Source organism: Corvus moneduloides, chromosome 16 (genome assembly GCF_009650955.1).
Source record: "Corvus moneduloides isolate bCorMon1 chromosome 16, bCorMon1.pri, whole genome shotgun sequence".
In the NCBI taxonomy this organism is placed as follows: Eukaryota; Metazoa; Chordata; class Aves; order Passeriformes; family Corvidae; genus Corvus; species Corvus moneduloides.
The window spans coordinates 6,746,172-6,764,232 of record NC_045491.1 but is presented as its reverse complement, the minus strand read 5'-3'; the positions used below and the strand labels follow the sequence as shown (position 1 = coordinate 6,764,232).

Below are 18,061 nucleotides of genomic sequence, written 5' to 3'. Positions count from 1 at the left end.
TCCCGCTGCTTTTTCCTTGAGAACCTGCCATGCTGCTGGGCAGGAGCAACAGCCTGAGGGAATAATTGTGTTTTAAAGCCACTATTTCTGTCCCTGCCATTTATTTGTGTCTTGTCAGATTTGCACCTGAATCCATCTCCGAGGTGTCGGTACCAACCAGTGTGGAACCACAGCCGGAGCGCTCTGGTGAGCACACGCCAAACTATTCTCCAAAATAAACTTCTCCCTTAATCAAAAGAATAGCTGGAACAGCCTGCTGTGGAAATAAGTCCCTGAAAAATGTGGGGCTTTGGGGCTGGGGATGTCCCCATCAGCCAAGCCAAGCATTTCTTCCTACAGGCAAGGTGCCTCCTGCCAGGGATGCAGAGCTGGTGTGGATAAGTCAGAAGCCAGAGGGGGACAAAATGGCATAAAAGCACAGAAGGATCAGATAAAAGTCTCTTGCTCCAGAGAAACCAGATGCCCGGTTTCTAGGGACTGGTGGAAATTTTTCTGGTGGGACTCTTAAAAGCCTCTCCCATACTTCTATTAGGGATTTCCAGGCTCAGTGAGGTGAACATCACCACATCATCTAGTGACTGGGTAAGCATTCAACCAGGCAAACTGCATGGGCAAGTCAGGCTGAGATAAAGGTTTTTACACCCAGACCTGAGATCAGAACTTGTGACATCCCAGAGGACCTATTCATGTGAGCTTCTGAGTTCAGATAAGCCAGTTCCAAGGACCCTTTGACCCAGGTTGGTGCCACTGAGTACTTTAAATTCCTTTGACCCGTCAGAATCATTTCCAATCTGAAATAAAGAAAGACAATCGAACTTTTTTCTTTTTTTTTAACAGACTATCTTGCAAACTACAAAAGGATTTGTCACAGAGTGATTCAAACAACAAGCCTGTATTTTGCTCATGTGAGATAATTTTAGGGACTGTTTTTTAAAATAACAACAAAAAAAGCGCCTGATTTTAGGCTGAAACTTTAGACCCTGAGAAACTTCTGTTTAGAAAACTAAAGAGGAAAAGAACATACCAGAATGCACTGACGTGTGATATGAAAATAATGCCAAGATAATCCTTTTAAAACTTTGCAGGTTGCTGGGAGCAGATCAGGTAGCTGATGGAGGGAGTGGCAATTTGGAGACACTTCTATTTAGGTGAAAAGCATTGAACCCCAACCATCTCTGTTATGACACAGAGCCCTTTCCATGAACCTCCAGGTGTGACATCCCTGACATTGAACATTTTGGCACATCTTTGTCAGGAGAGCTGCCACATCTATCCCAGCCACCAAAGAGTAACCGCCCTGTGTCAAATGATGGAGGCAAGTGATCTGTGGCCTGTAAAACACCCTGAGAAAGGATTCTGGTTTCATTTATTACAAGTACTGGAGTCTCATGATCCCTACTAACTGTGTAACTCCAACCACAGTGGAGCTGAACCTGCTGAGCTAATGGGAGCAGGTCACCCTGTGGGAGGCTGCAGCGGTGGCAGGGACACCGACTGGAGACATGATGTTATTCCTGCCTTGGGCACAATCTCAGGCACTGCTTTGCATAACAAAGTCCTTCACACACCCGATGATTTGTCACCCCCTAAAAGATCCATTGCTCTGAATGAGTCCAGTGCCTTGACTTCAGCGGGCTGTGACATCCCGGTGCAGAACTGACACCCCAAAGCAGAATTCTGAGATCCCAAAGCAGAAGTCTGCTGGGCACTGATGTGTGCAGACACTTCTTGGGATGACTTTGCCAAAATGATGGTGCAACAAAGCACCACTCTGATGCAGTTTCCCCATCAAAGCATCCTCCCTAAAATATCCAGGAAAGAACATGATCTTACACCTTGTACTAGAAATACATCTCCCATACATTTGCATTTGTCCCTCATCTGTATTTGCATTTGCCTGGGATTTTTGCTGCCATTCTCTTGCAGGATGAAACCTTGTCTTGTATTGCATTGCAGGTAAGAAGTCATGGGTGGAGCTGGCAGGGTATTTTATTATTTCTTAACTCATTCTAAAGGCTAAAGAACGTATTGAAGAAGAAAGGCTAAAGATTGTATTGGATCGGGCAAAAGAATGCAGTGCTCAGAGTTAGTTAGCCATCCAGATTTCATACAGCTTTCGTAGCTGTCATTTCTTGAAATGAAAAGAAATATAATGATATATTGCAGAGATTGCGAAGGAAGATTGGGATATATCAGGGATATTACTTTAACTGAAAAAAACATCAGAAAAATGTCCTAGTTTCTGTGTAATTCCAAAGCTCAGTATATGGAACAAAACATCCAGGGGAATTAATTACGTTTTTGTTGAGGTTTTTTTGTGAGCTTTTTAAATCCCAAGGAAATCTATGTGCAGGAGGGTATCAGTCATCTATACACAGAACTACATAAAGTAGCATTAGAGAACCCTCCAAATACATTGGGGTTTTTTTTCCAGCAGTGGTGTATCAATATTTTCACCATGGAAAAAAAAATGTGGCCTTCATTATGAAGTATTTTTCTGTGGGTAACTAAACCACTGTGTATCAGGGAAAATAAATAGTTGCCTCCCCACATCTTCTGTCTGTACAGAAACTGAGCTTCTTGCACTGCTCTAGCAGAAGAACTCGGTAAATTTAATGAATTATCCCTGCTCCCACCAGCAGCTGCCTTATCTCGCCTCATTTTACATTATCTGACCTTTTTTTTTCTTTCTTTTAACCCTGTGAAGGGAAGACTCTGAGCTTTCCAGGCCAGGACTGTGCTCATTTCCAGCCTAGCAGTTATTCGCGGCTGAATTATTCCCATTTGTCTCTGTGCCAACATCGTAATTTGATTCAACAGCTCTTCTACCTGGCATTTATTCTCATAGCAGCCTCCTTCCAGCCCAGTTATCGTTTAGTCAGACTAACCAAGGGGTTTGGGGGCACCTCCCTAAAGGGGTGAGAAGTGCCACTGATATGCTGGAACCCCCTTAATTGGACTCCAGTTAGTCACTGTGTTCTAGCACTGGGCTGCTCTGAGTCAGGCACAGAAACAAGGAGATCTTATGGCCAGAACATAAAAACATGTAATAGTGGACCTTGGACTGCAAAATCTTTGTTGTTGTTGTTTTTCTCCTTCACTTCCTACCTGTTTGATTTATTCTGGGCATCCTTTCAATGCAGCTGTTCAGGCAGTGGAAAGTCTCTTGACATATACCTGGCTGATAATATTAGCACTGTTGACTTCAAAAAGGACGTTAGAGACAGTCTGCAGTGAAGGTCCTGAGATATTCCACTGGTTTGTCCTCTTGAAAAATGAGCCTGAGTTACGAACTTGGGTTTTGTTTACACTTACATTAAACAAAATGAATGTGGTTCGTTCAACCCAAGGTAATACTACTCTTAACTGTTCTTTCAGAATATCTTAAATTACTTATCAACACTGAAGCTAAATCCATGTCACTGCTTGCCAGTTTGGTGTTTCTCCAGAGCAGAAATCTGCCTTCTCCCATACACAGATTAGCTGAGCTCTTCGTGATTAGCAGCAATTTTTATGATCTGTATCTAGAGAGTTGAAAGTACTCCATAATGACACAACTTCCCAGCAATATTTGTACTCTGAGTAGCACTGCAGAGTCTCTACTGGTCCAGCCCTGGGGATCTAAAACAAATTCCCTAGAGTATCTCAGGAGAACCTCTTTCACGATCACACTTGAAAATGAGTTAGACCTAAAGATTTGGACTTATCCAGCCTGGCCTTCCCTGTACCCATGCAGTCCTTTTCATCAGGAACACAAAATGTTACCCATGGGGGCTTTTTTTCTTCCCCTCAATAGTTCTTTCTCTTCTGAACTGCTCATTCCTCTCCACACCTGTGCCCCAGTCATAATTGCTATTCCATGATGTTCTTCCAACCCTACATCATTTGGTTTCACAGCTTGTGAAAGAAATGCACGTTCCTCTATTTTTCTGCCCATCCCCCAGTCATTATTCCACAAAAATCCTTCCTGCTCATCACAGCTTGTTCACAGCTTGGATTAGCAGCACTTCCTTCATTATGCTGCAAATAAAGCGTTGTTATTTTGCTTTCCTGAAAGCCATTAATCCATTAATCTGAGCTTCTTTGGGGCATTAGAAATAGGAAAGCAGCTCTGTTCTCTTCTGAATTTGTTGCAAATTTTGGCTTTCTAACCTCTCACCCTCAGCCTGTGACCATGCTGGAAACTCAGTGACAGCCTAAATGACAAGGGGTGAGCATTATGTGTGTCATTGTCACCCATGAATGGGACTCGGGGTGTCACCAGCAGGGTGTTCCCAAAGCTGCAATCTGGGGTTGCACATTCTCATGCCCCTGAGCACTCTGCTTCTGCTCCAGACACCTGGAGGGCTCCCCTAAACCCATGGTGGGATGCAGTGGACTTCGAAAGGCCCAGGAGAAGCAGAGGATGGGCGTAAAACCCGTACTGGTGAGGACTGGGACGTGATAAAGGACTTGGTAGGGTGAAGGGACAACTGTGTTGCACCCCCGAGCACCTTAGGGGACACCACATTTGTGGGTTTACAGTTTCAACAGAGTGCACATTTGGGCATAAACTGGCTCTGAGCTGGATTTACGTGTGAAAATCATTCAGTCTTTCCTGGGTCATTGACTTTCCTTTGGCATGGATTCATCACCCCGTTTTTTTTTCTGTCTATCCACCAGCTTTTTCGAGGGGGTGGTGGGGCTGTGTTGTTTGTTTGATGTCAATAGGCGCAGTCCATTTGGCAGAGATCATCAGCTCACAATGCAAAACCACACCAAGACTTTGCACCTCTGGTTTTTCATACAAATTTTCCCAAAGACTATGATTACCCCTAAAAAAGACCCAAAGAGGACAAAGATTGAGGCTTAATTTTACTGATTATGGGGAGTCCTACAGCAATCCTACTTCCTGAATAAACTGTGTTAACCTATTTCACAACACAGTGAGTTGGGAACATTTGGTGCACAGTAAATTCAAATTTCAAGGCTAAGTGGGCAAAGAGGAACCCTGGAGCACCAATCACTGCTGTGACCAGTTCCTGAAGGGAAAACACCTCTTGAACCACATGTTCTTGCAACATCTCTGAATCTAGAAAGGCAGGAACCAGCACAGGCTTGGAGAGCTGTGTCATGAACTTGTCTGTTCATGTCAAACCAAAGCAGGCTGTGTTTATTACCGAATAATCTACAACTGATCTGTCTCCAAAGGTCCGGGCAAAGGCCGGGCAAAGGTGAAATGAGATACAAATGCTGAGATAAGGCAGACAGTGCTCCTTGGAATGTGGACTGAGATCTGCTGCTCAGTCTCTGCAGCATCAATCACAGCCACATCCTCACAGATACAAGGCTTCTGAGGTGCCAAAAAATTAAAACACCCACCCACCTGCCTCCAGTGCAGACAGTAAAGTCCCTTCTGAAGACAACAGCTCTGCTAATACAAAGGGAATTGCTCATTTTAGAGCTCTGAATGAAGCCCTAAAATTGCCATAGTGCACATCTACACAAACCATAGAACCTCCTGCCCTGGCTTGATCCCCACTAACAAACACCACCCAAACAGCCCAGTTTTGTCCACATCATATCTCCTCTCAGCACACCCACACTTGCTCTTGCTTTTCAGCACCATTCTTACTGGAGAGCCTGTACAAAATTTGTTTTCCCCTTTCTTGTGCCTTTTCCCCAGCTGCTGCAGAAGGGTGGGTGCGGGTTTTATTCGTGAGCCGTGAGTGGTGCTTTGGAAAGGGCGGCACTTTAACTGTTTATGGTTGTGGAGTGACAGCATTTCTCCCAGAAAACACCTGGCCACAGGCCAGCAAACAAGGTGGACTGAACTTCTACAGCCTTTACAGGGGACAAATTCCTGCCTTAGTCAGAAGCTGCTTCTGACTCACCACAGGCAGCGCTTGCACTTCACAACACAGAAAGAGAGATATTTCAAACAAAATCTTAAATTCTGTCAAAGTTGATTCATCTGCCAGAAAAGATCTTGTCATATAATATATGAATAACCTTTTCGCTTCTCTTTTCCTTTTGTGAACCAGCCCTGACACCTGCTTTGGGATTTACCTTTTCATTGTAACCTGCTTTTATTTAGTTTGGTGTAGCAGCCCAGGGGCATGAATCAATGGGAAGTCAGAGATTAGTTACAACAGGGAAACCAGCTGAAATGTTTGGCAACATATGCATTAAATAACTTGAACCTTAGACAGTTCACCGAGGCAGTTGTCTATCACATGAATTGTGTTTTTCAGATTAGCAGACTTTTCTACCTTTGCCTTCCACTCCTCCTCCTCCATGACAGAAGGAGGGCCCCTAAATCATATGACAGTATAAAAAAGATTGCACAGTGTGAAGCACTCCTGTTTCCCACAGACGTGGGACAAGCACGTCAAGGCAGAACGCAGAGCCAATCAGAGAAGAACTGAAATGAACCTTCTACCTTCTTTCTCTACAGAGACATGGGCCCTTCTGCTTCTTTTCATGGCCCTCCTGCTAGTGTGAGTAAAATATTCTTTACTCATTCTCTGCTCCTGCCATTTTGCTCTTCTTGCCACTGTTCACTTTCATGCAACTAATCTGCTGAAGAGCAAATAGTAGGTGTGATTTCCAGTTTTCCAGCATCTAACCAGGCTCTGGGATGTAGCAGAGAAGTCTAAAGACTGTACAGGTGTGTGATCTTGCTCCTAGGTTTGGAGTACTCCCATCCAGTTATGAGATTGCTGCTAAGCATCAAAGGAATAATTGAATAATAACAATGCCAGCTAGTGGTTACCAGAAAGGTGCTGGTTTCAGTCAGGGTCCTGATCCATTAGGTTATTTTTTGCAGACATCCAGCTGTGCCTCCCAGGCTGAGGCTGCTGTGCAGGTGAGCCAGCAGAAGAAGACCCTGCAGCACAGGTGGAGAGCAGCACAAAGATACCAGGAAAAGAATATTCATAGGATCAGTTTTTATTCCTCCTAACTCCTTCCCTGGTGCCCAGGTAAGATGCTCCCACAGGCACCTGGACCAGGAGGGGACCTTTGCAGAGGCTTGATTTGCATCCCATGTCCCTTCTCACAGCCACCCGTGCTGGGGGAAGGAGTGGAGCCCAGAGCAAGATCAGCCACCTGCTCCTGGCTTTCCAGACAAAATCCCACAGCAGAAATGCACCCTCTGTGCTTCAGGGGAACCGTGCTAGTGAGGAAATGCTTTCCTTGGCTTTGCTGGTGTCATTCACCGCAGCAGAGCGGGGCTGGTTAAAAACCCCTTTGCTGGGACAGTGTCTCCACTGGCAGCCCCTGCCAGCGAGGCTGCCGGGACAAACTGGGCAGCACTGACAAGCCCTGAGGCAGAGGCAGAGCACTGCCAGCCATAAACCCTAGCGATTGATGCGGTGCACACCAGCACAGCCCATTTGTCTGCCCTGGCAATGCTCCAGCCACAGCAGCTCAGCAAGCTCAGAAAGTTTTAGCCATATTTTTCAAACCCTTTCCTGTGATTTGGATCACTCAAAAGCCTGTTTGGGGCTGACTATTAAAAAAAACCAACCCAAACCAAACCACACCAAAACAACAAAACCAAAAAAAGCCACCCTCAGTCTTGACCCAGACTTGTATTTCAGTAACTCTGTGGCCATCTAAGATTGCTGGTTACCAGACTTCCACATTCTGCAGGCACTTGTAATTCTGTTGTGGCAAAAGGGACTAAACCCAGATGTCTGTGCTCTGATATCAGAGCTGAAATAGAAATTTCACTGCCCATTGGCATAGAGAGGTTGTTTAGATGCTTCTTGTCCACCTGGGGCAACACTGTTCCAGTTCACACATGAGGGAATATCAGGCATTTCTTGTACACATCCATGGTAGAAAGAAGTAATGATTATTCTTTGGCTTTACACTGAATGGTCCTTTTCAGTCTGCAGAAAAGCCTGACACATTTTAGTTGGAGGAGTGTTACTCTACATTTTCCTGGCCATGTTTCAAGTGGTTTAAGCCTGTTTTCCTACAGTATTTCTGGGCTTTGTAACCACCCCAGCCTGACATTTCCTGGTCCTCCTGCAGCCCTGGCTACCTATAAACATTACAAATGAGAATCCACAAACATTTGATTCCTAGTACTGAATTAACCTTTGACAAAGAAGATTAAACATTGACAAACTGAGCTCTGTGAAACCTTTCTTCACCTGAATCCACCCAGCTCCCCATTTTTCACCTGCCCTGTTTGGACCATAAGGGGGGGATCTGCTTTTGTGCTCTGGCAGAAGCTGTGCTGGCAGAGACTGATCCCATTTGGGGTCCCCAGAATTAATAAAGCATTGCTAATTGTAAGGGAGACCTCCCTTAAGTCTCAGCCTAGATTTTGGCTTTTCAGATAAGCATCCCCAAGATCCCGCCTGAGCAGCTGCTGCCTCGTGGCCTGAAGAGGATCTCTGATAGCATCCCCTGCCAAACCTTCCCCATTTTATATCCCTTCTACAATGAACTGCTCACTTGGGAAGCTGCAGCTACTAACTGAAAACAAATATTTTGAGGAGCTCTTTCAACACAGCCGAAGACGAGCTTCAAAAGGCTGCAGCCCAGGCCCTTGTAGAGAAAGAGAAAGCCCCAAGGTAGAAGCAATAACTTTAGAGCTGCCAGGAAGGGTGCTTCAGAGGAGAGAAATCTGCAAGGCTGTCAATAAAATCTAAAGAGAAAACCATCAAGACAAGACTTCCACTGAGCTAATGCTGGACTGAGGGAGGGCGAACAATAAATGAAATTGAAGTGCAGTTTGACAAAAGCCCTGTTTGGGACATAATTTCTGGCACTGCTTTGATTTCTCATCAATAAAAACATGTAAGCTTGGTGTTCCTTCTTCCAGCTCCCTTTTCTGCCTCTCCTTTGGTTAGCAATGAGCTCCTCTCAGGACTTTTGCTAAAGACTTCAGATGCTGTCTCCACAGGTGCTCTGGTGGAAACAATTGCTTTCACACCAAAGGGGTCCCTCCAAAGCTCTGTGTGAGTCTTACCATGGTCATTAAGTAGTTTTTTACAGGGCAATTTTCACTTGGACTGCTTTTTTCCACCTCCTGGATCAGCCTCCTCTCCCTCATCTCCAAAGGGACGTTGCTGCAGCCCCAGTGCCACAGTGATGTAACACTGCTGTCTTTTCTGTCCCACAGATATGGGACCTGGCCATTTGGACTGTTCAAGAAGTTGGGCATTCCCGGGCCAAGACCTCTGCCTTTCTTTGGGACGTGCCTGGAATATCGCAAAGTGAGTGACTGAAGTCCTCCCTGGCTCCAGCAACCCCACCTTTGTGGGCACAGCTGTAGCTGAACAGATACACAGTGAAGATAACTTATCTCCAAATGCCAGCTCCTCTGTCACTCGGGGCTTGTGCAAAGGCCAGAGTGGGATAAGGCTCAGTGGCACAGACCAAGGGGCATCCCCAAAGGAGCACTCCTGGGTGGCTGATTTCCACCTGCCCTTTGCCAGCGCCCTGGCAAACAGCTCCCTCAAAGCACAGCATACACTTATGCTTCATCATGGCTTTGAAGGGAAGGAAGGCTCATAAAGCAGCTCTGAACATTAGTTTAGCGCTATTCCTCCCCACCTACTGTTTCCAACATCATCCCTTCCACTGCATCCTCTCTGAGATAATTCAGCACCAACTCTGCCAGAGCTCAAGGAGCATTCAGACAACACTGACACATGGTGGGATTTTTGGAGCTGTCCTGTGCAGGGCCAGGAGTTGGACTTGGATGGTCCTTGTGGGCCTCTTTCAATCCAGGCTAGTCCATGACAATTGTTGAATTGCTTTCCACAGGGTTTCATGGAGTTTGACAATGAATGCTTCAAGAAATATGGGAAGGTCTGGGGGTGAGTATGAACCACTGATCTCTTCTTAGAGTAAAACTAGAATCCATAAGAAGGGGAGAAAAATTTAATTAGGAAAGCTCCCTTTTCTCCACCTGCAGCCCTGACAGTCCCAACAGGATGAGAACAGCAGTGACAGTGCTGGTGGCTTTCATTGGAGCCTGGTGTTGTGCCACTGCCACATCATACAGAAACTATTTTGACCAGTGCCATGAAAACCAGTTTAAATCTGGTAACAAAAGGCCCTCACCCACTCCTAACAAAATCATCAGCAGAACTATTTACTTAAGCAGGATCTGGAACTGGGAGATTGCGTTCCTCTGGTTCACAAACAGCAGAGGAATGTGAGTGACTCCCTTTGGAGCTGATCCTAAGGCTTGCTCGTGCTGCTGATCCTCACCTGCTGCAGTAGGAGTTGTTCTGCTCTAGACACTCCTCCCATGGCTTTTATCACTGATGTTACATCTTAGCCTACAACCTTGCACATCCTCTATGATGCAGCCACTGGTCCCTACAGCAGCTTTAAAAAACAGAGTCTGGAAAATGTATCTTTACACAAGTGGGGAGAGTGCACAAATCAGCTTAATCTACATCTGTTCCAGAAAGCATTCAGAACTGGCAGCTTAGAAAGACAGAAAAAAGGACTGAGTTTCATCTCCAAGGATGTCTCAGTGCTGTCAGCCTGTCTCCAGACACCCAACTCAAGAGCCTGAAAGGGGGCGAACAAGTTTCCTTCTAATACTGTAATGTGTTTAAGTGCCTGGAAAAACACAAAGAGTCAGGGGAGAAAGTGAAGACACTTGCTTCATTTAGTATCTTCTCCTTTGAACAACTGAGCCCTGCTCATTTCCCAGTGAATTTGGAAGGTATTTATGCCCTTTTATCATTTACAAAACCAGATGGGAAAAGGTCTGGGAGTCCTTTTCCATCTCTACTTTCTACATTTCTGTACTCAGACAACAGAGCCGCAGGGCTGGTCATGGAAGAACATTTGTTCAATACATTTTGTTTCATGGGCATCAGCCAAGCCTTACACTTCAATTATCTGAGGTTATTTACCTGCCTCCTCTTCTCCCCCCGCCAGGATTTACGATGGAAGGCAACCCACTCTGGCTGTCACTGACCCCCAGATCATCAAATCTGTGCTGGTCAAAGACTGTTACACCACCTTCACCAACAGGAGGGTAAGAGCAGAAGTGCTGTGGTCTACCACCAGAGCCCAGGAAAAGTGCAGGAGGAGACAGGCATGCCAAGCATCCTTTGGGAGCAAGTGGCTGCACTATAGGGATTGCTGAACACGGCCACTGCATGTCACTGTTCCCCTGCCTTACAGCCTGGACTGCACACCGGGGCTGGCAGAGGGAGCAGACTGAGTCTGTTCTCACACCTGTATATGTATATATCTGTATATGTGGATGAATTTGGGTGGGTGTGAACACGCAGGAATCTGTAAGGATGCACACGTGCCACCAGCTGGGATGGGACATGGCGGGTACACACAGACAGGCAGGTGTTGGGCTGATTGGACTTGCTCTGGGGTTGGGAATGGCACCTCTCAGCTGGTTTACTGCAGGAAAGGGGATTATTTATGCATGTGTGTCTTGAGAGAGGCTGTTTGTCAGGCCACAGCCCACTGCCAGCAGCAATGCCCCTGGAAGAGCCCAGGGAGGGGTTTGCATGCCCCATTCCCACCCTTGGCAAGGAGGCTGCTCACTTTTCTGGGGTTAACACCTTCTCTTTTTCCTCTGCAGCGTGTAGATTTGGCAGGGGCACTGGTCAATGCCATCACATTAGCCGAAGATGAACACTGGAAAAGGCTCCGTACTCTGCTCTCTCCAACCTTCACTAGTGGAAAACTAAAGGAGGTAAAACAGAGGGGCAGGTACAGACTAAATCACAAAGTCAGTAGGCAGTGCTTTAAGGCTGAGATTGTCCCAGGGGTCTGATTTCTTTAGTCAGAGCCTAGCAACTAAGATGGCCTGTTTAATTTATGCCTAATTGAAACCAGAAAAGTCTTAAAATAAAAACTGAGCAGAGAGGTCTTATTTGTAAATATTCATGGCAATCCCCATAGTCTTCATGAGCCTGTCCAAAGGAGTTAAATGTACTGTACTGGAGTGACCATGCCTGTTTTGTGTTACAGATGTTCCCTATAATGAAGCACTATGGGAAAATTTTGGTGGAGAATGTTCAAAAGCAAGTGAAAGAGGACAGCCCAATATCTGTAAAGGAGTAAGTAGCTGCTAAGAGCAGCAGACAGAGCAAACCTTGTTTAAAGTGCTGTGGGTCATTGGCTACCAGCAATGCAGATCTTTCCCTGGGTCAACCAGGGCTCTGAAAGGAGGAAGGGGGCTTGCTGAAAGCCTGACTGGAAATTTAAGAGGGGAAAATTTAATTTGGATGTTAGGAAACTTCCTAGAAGTAGATAGGAAGAAAAGTGCTCCAGCACAGCTTTGTGAATCCACAGATCCAAGATAACTCCAAGATGGGCAGGAAAACCCAGTTTTTCCTGCATACACTCAGGATCTCTGTGCAGCACCTTCTCCTTCCCCAGGACACAGGGGTTGCTGACCTCTCTGCCCCACACAGCACTGTGGGATGCTCATCCCTCACATGCCCCTTTGCTGGGGGACTGAGGCTCTAGAGTGGCCCTGAGTGTTTTTGCCTCATCTGTGCCCTCCATATGGGCTCTGGACAAAACCCTGTGTATTGCACCCCCAATTTCAAAGCATAAATGCAGCAGGGGCAGCTGCACACCATGAACCACGAACCAGCAAAGCTCCCCCTGAACCAAAACCTTGCAAGGGAAGGGCTTGGACAGTTTGGAACAGGAGCTGTGCTGGGTGGGACAAGACCACTCTCAGGGCATGTTTGAGGCAGTGTGGTGCCACCCCTCCCATGAGGTTACCATGCTAAGTTCCACATGCTGTCCATCCACTAATCCATTCCATGTTGTTTTAAAATCCTTGGAAAAGCTGTCTGACTTCAAAACCTGTGCAGGCTGGAAACCAAAGCTCTCTAAAAATCTATCCGCTTTTCTGTAAGTGCTGTTCAGTACCACATATCCAATACTCTTTTCCAACCCAAAGCAGGAGGTCTTATGAGACTTTATATTTGAATGTCACATAGACATGAGGAAAAAATACACTCAGTCCAAATATTTAACCACAGTCTATTTTTTCCCACCTTTCCTCAGCATCTTTGGGAGCTACAGCATGGACGTGGTCACCAGCACTTCCTTTGGTGTGAACATTGACTCCATGAACAACCCCAAAGACCCCTTTGTCAGAGAGATGAAGAAACTGGTCAAGTTTGACTTTTTTGACCCACTCTTCATCTTGTCATGTAAGTGACTCCAGGTATTGCTTGGATAACTTCCCTTGCCAGGAATGAAGTCCAACTGGCCGTTGTCTCATCATTTCCTCGTTGTGGGCTTCATGCTGAAACCCTGGGGTGGAGATGGGGAAAAGCTTCCTCCACCTTTGCCATCCACAGTGCAAGAAACTTATGAACCACCCAGAAATATCCAATTAAGTGCTGGGAAATTATTCAAAGATTGAAAAGCAGGTGAGGCTTGAGGAGAGCGGTGCTATCTGAAATGCATTTTCTGGAAGAGAGTGCTGAGTGGGGACTGTAATTAGATGCAATTTCCCCCAGCGCAGCATCCTAGCAGCATTGGACCTTAAATTAAGGTTAGATACCTTGCTGAAACCCAGGGAAACTTGGGATCTGTGCATAGAGGAGGTTCTGGTGCTGTAGATTTTATGAAACTATACAGAAGAAGATCCAGTTTCCGTGATGAAGGAAACACTCTGAAGGGGACTTGAAAATGTTTGCACGATCACAGCAAGGCAGTGAATAGAGCAGCCTGAAAAAAGAATTCAGAATTTTCAATATTTCTCTTCTGAGCCACATTCCTGTTGTGTCCAGAAGTAACCTGCCTTTAGAAAACAGAGCCCTAGAAATAGGAGGTGGAATATGCCTTGGTCTTCCCTTAAGGGAAAGTTTATACCCAGCTTGGCTGTGCCTGTTTGACAAAAAACTATTCCAAGGGAATGAAACAGAAGGAAAAAAGGCAGAGTCCATGCTTTTCTCAGGGAAAGAAATTAAAAAAGGAAATAATTTCCCAGTGGCATCCACAGCTATCTGATATAAGGAGGGGTTTATTTACAGTGTGCAATTTAATTCTCGATTTGTTTTTCAGTTGTTTTCCCATTCCTTACTCCTCTGTTGGCCAAGGCAGGAGTAAGTTTCTTCCCCAGTGATGCTGTAGATTTTTTCATGAGATCCATCGCCAAAATTAAGCAGGAACGTGAAAAGGAGGCCCACAAGGTGAGTGGGAATTTGAGAGCAATTGTGGCAGAAAGTACACTGAAGTGAGACATAATTAGGGTGATGATATCAAAGGTGAAGCCAAAGTACAATGACTCAACAAAACCCTGAGCCTACTCAAGTGTAAACACTTCATTTTAATACTGTCAGAAAAGCCCCACCTGACCCGTCCTGGCAGATAATCAAGGGGACTTTGTACATCCATGATCTGAAGCCAAATCCAGATAAAGGCTCAGCAGAATTGGTCTAAGCTTCAGTGTGCAGCACTTGTAATGAGAGAGTGAGAGACTCCCTGAAGAAGATTAGGCAGAGGATGAGAGAGTGCAGAGTAAGCAGCACACAAGCAGCAAAATCACCTTTAGGGTTGTGCCTTCCCCTCTCGTTTTTCGAAAACTGCAGCTGCTTCCTGACAAAATTCTGCCTTTCAGAGTTTGGATCCCTTTCCCCAAATTCATCCAAGACACTGTTCTCCCACCCAGTGGCTTAATGGATAGGAAAGACAGATTTCCAAAATAAAAAGCAAGCACTATGTTTTTCAGTGAGGAAGTCATGTGCATTTTGGGGATGCTCTCAGTCTGAAAATTGTGCTTAGATTGTGAAATCTGCTTATCTGAGCCCTCCAAGGAACCTGTCACCAAAGAGACTTTCCTGCTTTCCCTCTCAGGGCAGGGTAGATTTCCTGCAGCTGATGATCGAATCCCAGCACTCAGCCAGAGAGGGGAACAATGAAGCAAATCCCTCAAATAAAGGTAACAACACCCAAATCCTCATCATGGGAACGGGGCTGTGGGAGTGAGGAGAATATGGGGAGGTGTCCGGGTCCCCATCATCTCCACTGACCAGCTCCAGGCAGAATTCCATCTCCTGGTGCCAGAACCAGGCTAAGATCCCTGTCCAGGGAGCAGGACTGCCCTGTCAGTTATTTATACTCAGGAAATCACCTGCCTCTTCTATAAAATGGATTTTTCCAGGCAGGCAGAGCAGTTTTAGAAGCGTAATCAGAAAACAACTGCAGCAAACCTGCCTCAACACCACCTGTTGCTGCCTGGTCCCTGTTGAGACCGTCAGCCAACACTGCTTTTGCTCATCTCCCCACAGCCCTGACTGACATAGAGGTCCTGGCCCAGGCATTCATCTTTATCTTTGCTGGGTATGAGCCCACGAGCAACACCCTAGGTTACCTGGCCTATGAGCTGGCCCTGCACCCTGATGTGCAGCAAAAGCTGCTGCAGGAGATCAACACAGTCCTGCCCAACAAGGTAAGGGAACCCTGGTTCAGTCAGGGCAATGAGAAATCTTTAGCTCCTAACTACCATGGATTTTCCAAGAGCTCTGGGAGCCACACACTGGGACAACTCAGCCCTGCAGTGATTTTCTTTCGACAGCTGAAACCTTCCAGCCACCCCACTGCTCAAACCCATTTGCCACACTCTGCACCTGTGCGCAAGAGGATGTGGATTTCCACGCATTTCCATAACTCAGGGGCAGAAAAATGAAACCAATTGCTCAATTCCTACCTTTGCATTTTCTTCTTCAGCAAGTCTGAGTCAAATTTGGGGCAGTGGGGGTTGGGGACACTCTGGTCTCCACAGTCATTTTAGGACAATCCAGTTCTGATGCCAGCATACCTGGTCACCTGTTGTCCTGCAGGCTCCTCTCACATACGAAGCAATTATGAAACTGGAATATCTTGACATGGTAGTGAATGAAACCCTCCGGATCTATCCCCTTGGGGGGCGGATTGAGAGAGTCTGCAAGAAAGACGTGGAGATAAATGGAGTGACCATTCCCAAAGGAGTTGTGGTCACAATCCCACCCTACGTCATGCACCGTGACCCCGAGTACTGGCCCAACCCAGAGGAGTTCAGGCCAGAAAGGTACAAAAAGCTTAATGGAAGGGAAGAAATATCACACTGCTTTTTCCTCAGTAATTAAGCATTAATCTCTGATTAGCTTCCTAATGGTGTTCTTCCTATCTTTTTACAAACTATATGAATGAGAAATTGCAGGCTCGTGGGAATGTCATTTTAAGAAGAAAAAACCTGCACTTAAAGCAGGGTTTCAAACAACATAATCTTATTGGGAGAATACCACTGATACCTCATAGGATCTTGTACCCAGTTTCTAAGCTTCCTGAGAGGGGGTAAATGTGGAGTTTTTGTAACTGCTGGCCATCCTCTATAATCCTCCTTGCTGAACCTGTTCCCTTCATACAAGCTTCTACTAAATATGCCAGACCTGATCCTTCCAGAATTGCCTTCCCTCCTTGTTTTCAAGGATAACCTTCCCTAGCTGGTTATTTTTGTAACTGATACCTACCTCTCATTCCCAGAGAAACTGAAGCCATAGGCTGCTCCTAACCGAAACAGCTTCTGGCTCCTCTCTCACTAAATACCACAGACAGGAAATCTCTGTCACTGTGGGACAGGATGTTGCCTGAATTTTCACCTTGCTTCCAACTTCTACTAATTAGGATGGACAGAATTAAAATCAAACCCTCAAGTTGGACTCCACCCTGTCCTGGGCAAGGGCTTGGTCATAGCACTTGATTTCTGGGGTGCCCTGAGACACCTTAGGAAAAACCCAAACAAGGCTCTGCAGCGCACCAGTGAGAGATCCCTGGATAAAAAAGATACGTAGGTTTTGCTGCCTTCATTTCTTTTCCCCACCCATGTCATCATCCAGGTTCAGTAAGGAGAACAAGGAGTCCATAGACCCGTACACGTACCTGCCCTTTGGGGCTGGTCCCAGGAACTGCATCGGGATGAGGTTTGCTCTCCTGAGTCTGAAAGTCGCCATCGCCTCCCTGCTGCAGCATTTCACCTTCCAGACCTGCAAAGAGACTCAGGTGAGGAGCATGTGGTGGCTTGAGGCTCGCACAGGAGGAGCCGGGTGCCAACACCAGACGCTTTGCACTTGCAGCACCACAGATCCAGTTGTGCCTGGACCTTTCATCTCTGCATATTTAACTTGTCCATCTCCACCCATGTTTTCCCTCTCATTGTTGCAGATCCCGATCCAGCTGAGCTCAGTGGGGCTCTTAACGCCAAAGAAGCCAATTGTTCTGAAGTTGGTGCCCCAGACCAGCACTGAGCCCGCCAAGAACTGAAACCCAGCCACAGTCCCCTGGCATCCAAGGACTGCCGTGCTAACAAAGGGATCACACATCACAGGAAATCTCTCCTACATGAACAGACACAGAAGAGCAGCTCCAGTTAATTCTGGAAGCAATTACTACATATTTACTAATAAACATAGCTGTCAGAAATGTAACGTGGATCACTGGGTAGTGACAATACACAGTCCCCTTAATTTTGATTGCAGAAAACAAGAAATAAATCCAAATGAGAGGCTTATCATCCACTTCTAAGGGGACTTCTCCATCTGGAGGGAAGGAATTACTGCCACATCCAAGAAAAACAAGGTGTGATGGAAATTCAAACTGCCAGACCTCGCCAGGCAGGGACGGGTGCTGTTCTTCTGGGTGTATCGATGCTTGAAATTTCATGTGTTCTAATTGAGACGACTGGTGTGAGACTACACATCCTAGTTACCAACCCTCTCCTGTGCCATGTGTTAATTAAACTAAAGTGTGTACAAATACTGTCATTAAAAATGTTTGAGAGCTGCTCTGTGTTGTGTATAGCGGCTGATCACTTCCTATTTAAAACCCATATTCAGCCTCAACCCTTGAAATTATCCATGTACATTGCTTTCCACTTAATTTAATGAATCTGATCCTTCATTTAACGCCATCAAACCCTCCCATTTGTACGGTATTTTACAAACACTCCAGCTCCCACCTCTTACTTTGATTAAGAGGTTGCCTTCAGTTCAGCACCGGCCAACCCTTTCCCATGCTGCAGTGACAGAGGATGGATTAGAGAGAGCAGCAGCTCCCAGGAGGAGAG

At 46.1% G+C, this 18,061-nt stretch overlaps 1 protein-coding gene across 1 annotated transcript; it reads left to right on the top strand.

Annotated features, from left to right (window-relative positions):
* Window positions 1-6,337: 6,337 nt before the first annotated feature.
* LOC116452187 (cytochrome P450 3A9-like) lies at window positions 6,338-17,782 on the top strand. The gene is made up of 13 exons (XM_032126388.1): window positions 6,338-6,479; window positions 9,122-9,215; window positions 9,769-9,821; window positions 10,903-11,002; window positions 11,570-11,683; window positions 11,962-12,050; window positions 13,015-13,163; window positions 14,023-14,150; window positions 14,815-14,899; window positions 15,249-15,409; window positions 15,801-16,027; window positions 16,836-16,998; window positions 17,161-17,782. Exons 1-13 carry the CDS (start codon window positions 6,409-6,411, stop codon window positions 17,257-17,259), a joined length of 1,533 nt encoding a protein of 510 aa, XP_031982279.1. The 5' UTR covers window positions 6,338-6,408; the 3' UTR covers window positions 17,260-17,782.
* The last annotated feature ends 279 nt before the right edge of the window (window positions 17,783-18,061 follow it).

Coding starts and splice junctions, on each gene's coding strand:
- LOC116452187 (XM_032126388.1), top strand. CDS start 6,409: ATGAACCTTCTACCTTCTTTCTCTACAGAGACATGGGCCCTTCTGCTT. Junction 13,164..14,022: donor CCCACTCTTCATCTTGTCAT/GTAAGTGACTCC, acceptor TTTGTTTTTCAG/TTGTTTTCCCATTCCTTACT. Junction 16,028..16,835: donor GAGGAGTTCAGGCCAGAAAG/GTACAAAAAGCT, acceptor GTCATCATCCAG/GTTCAGTAAGGAGAACAAGG.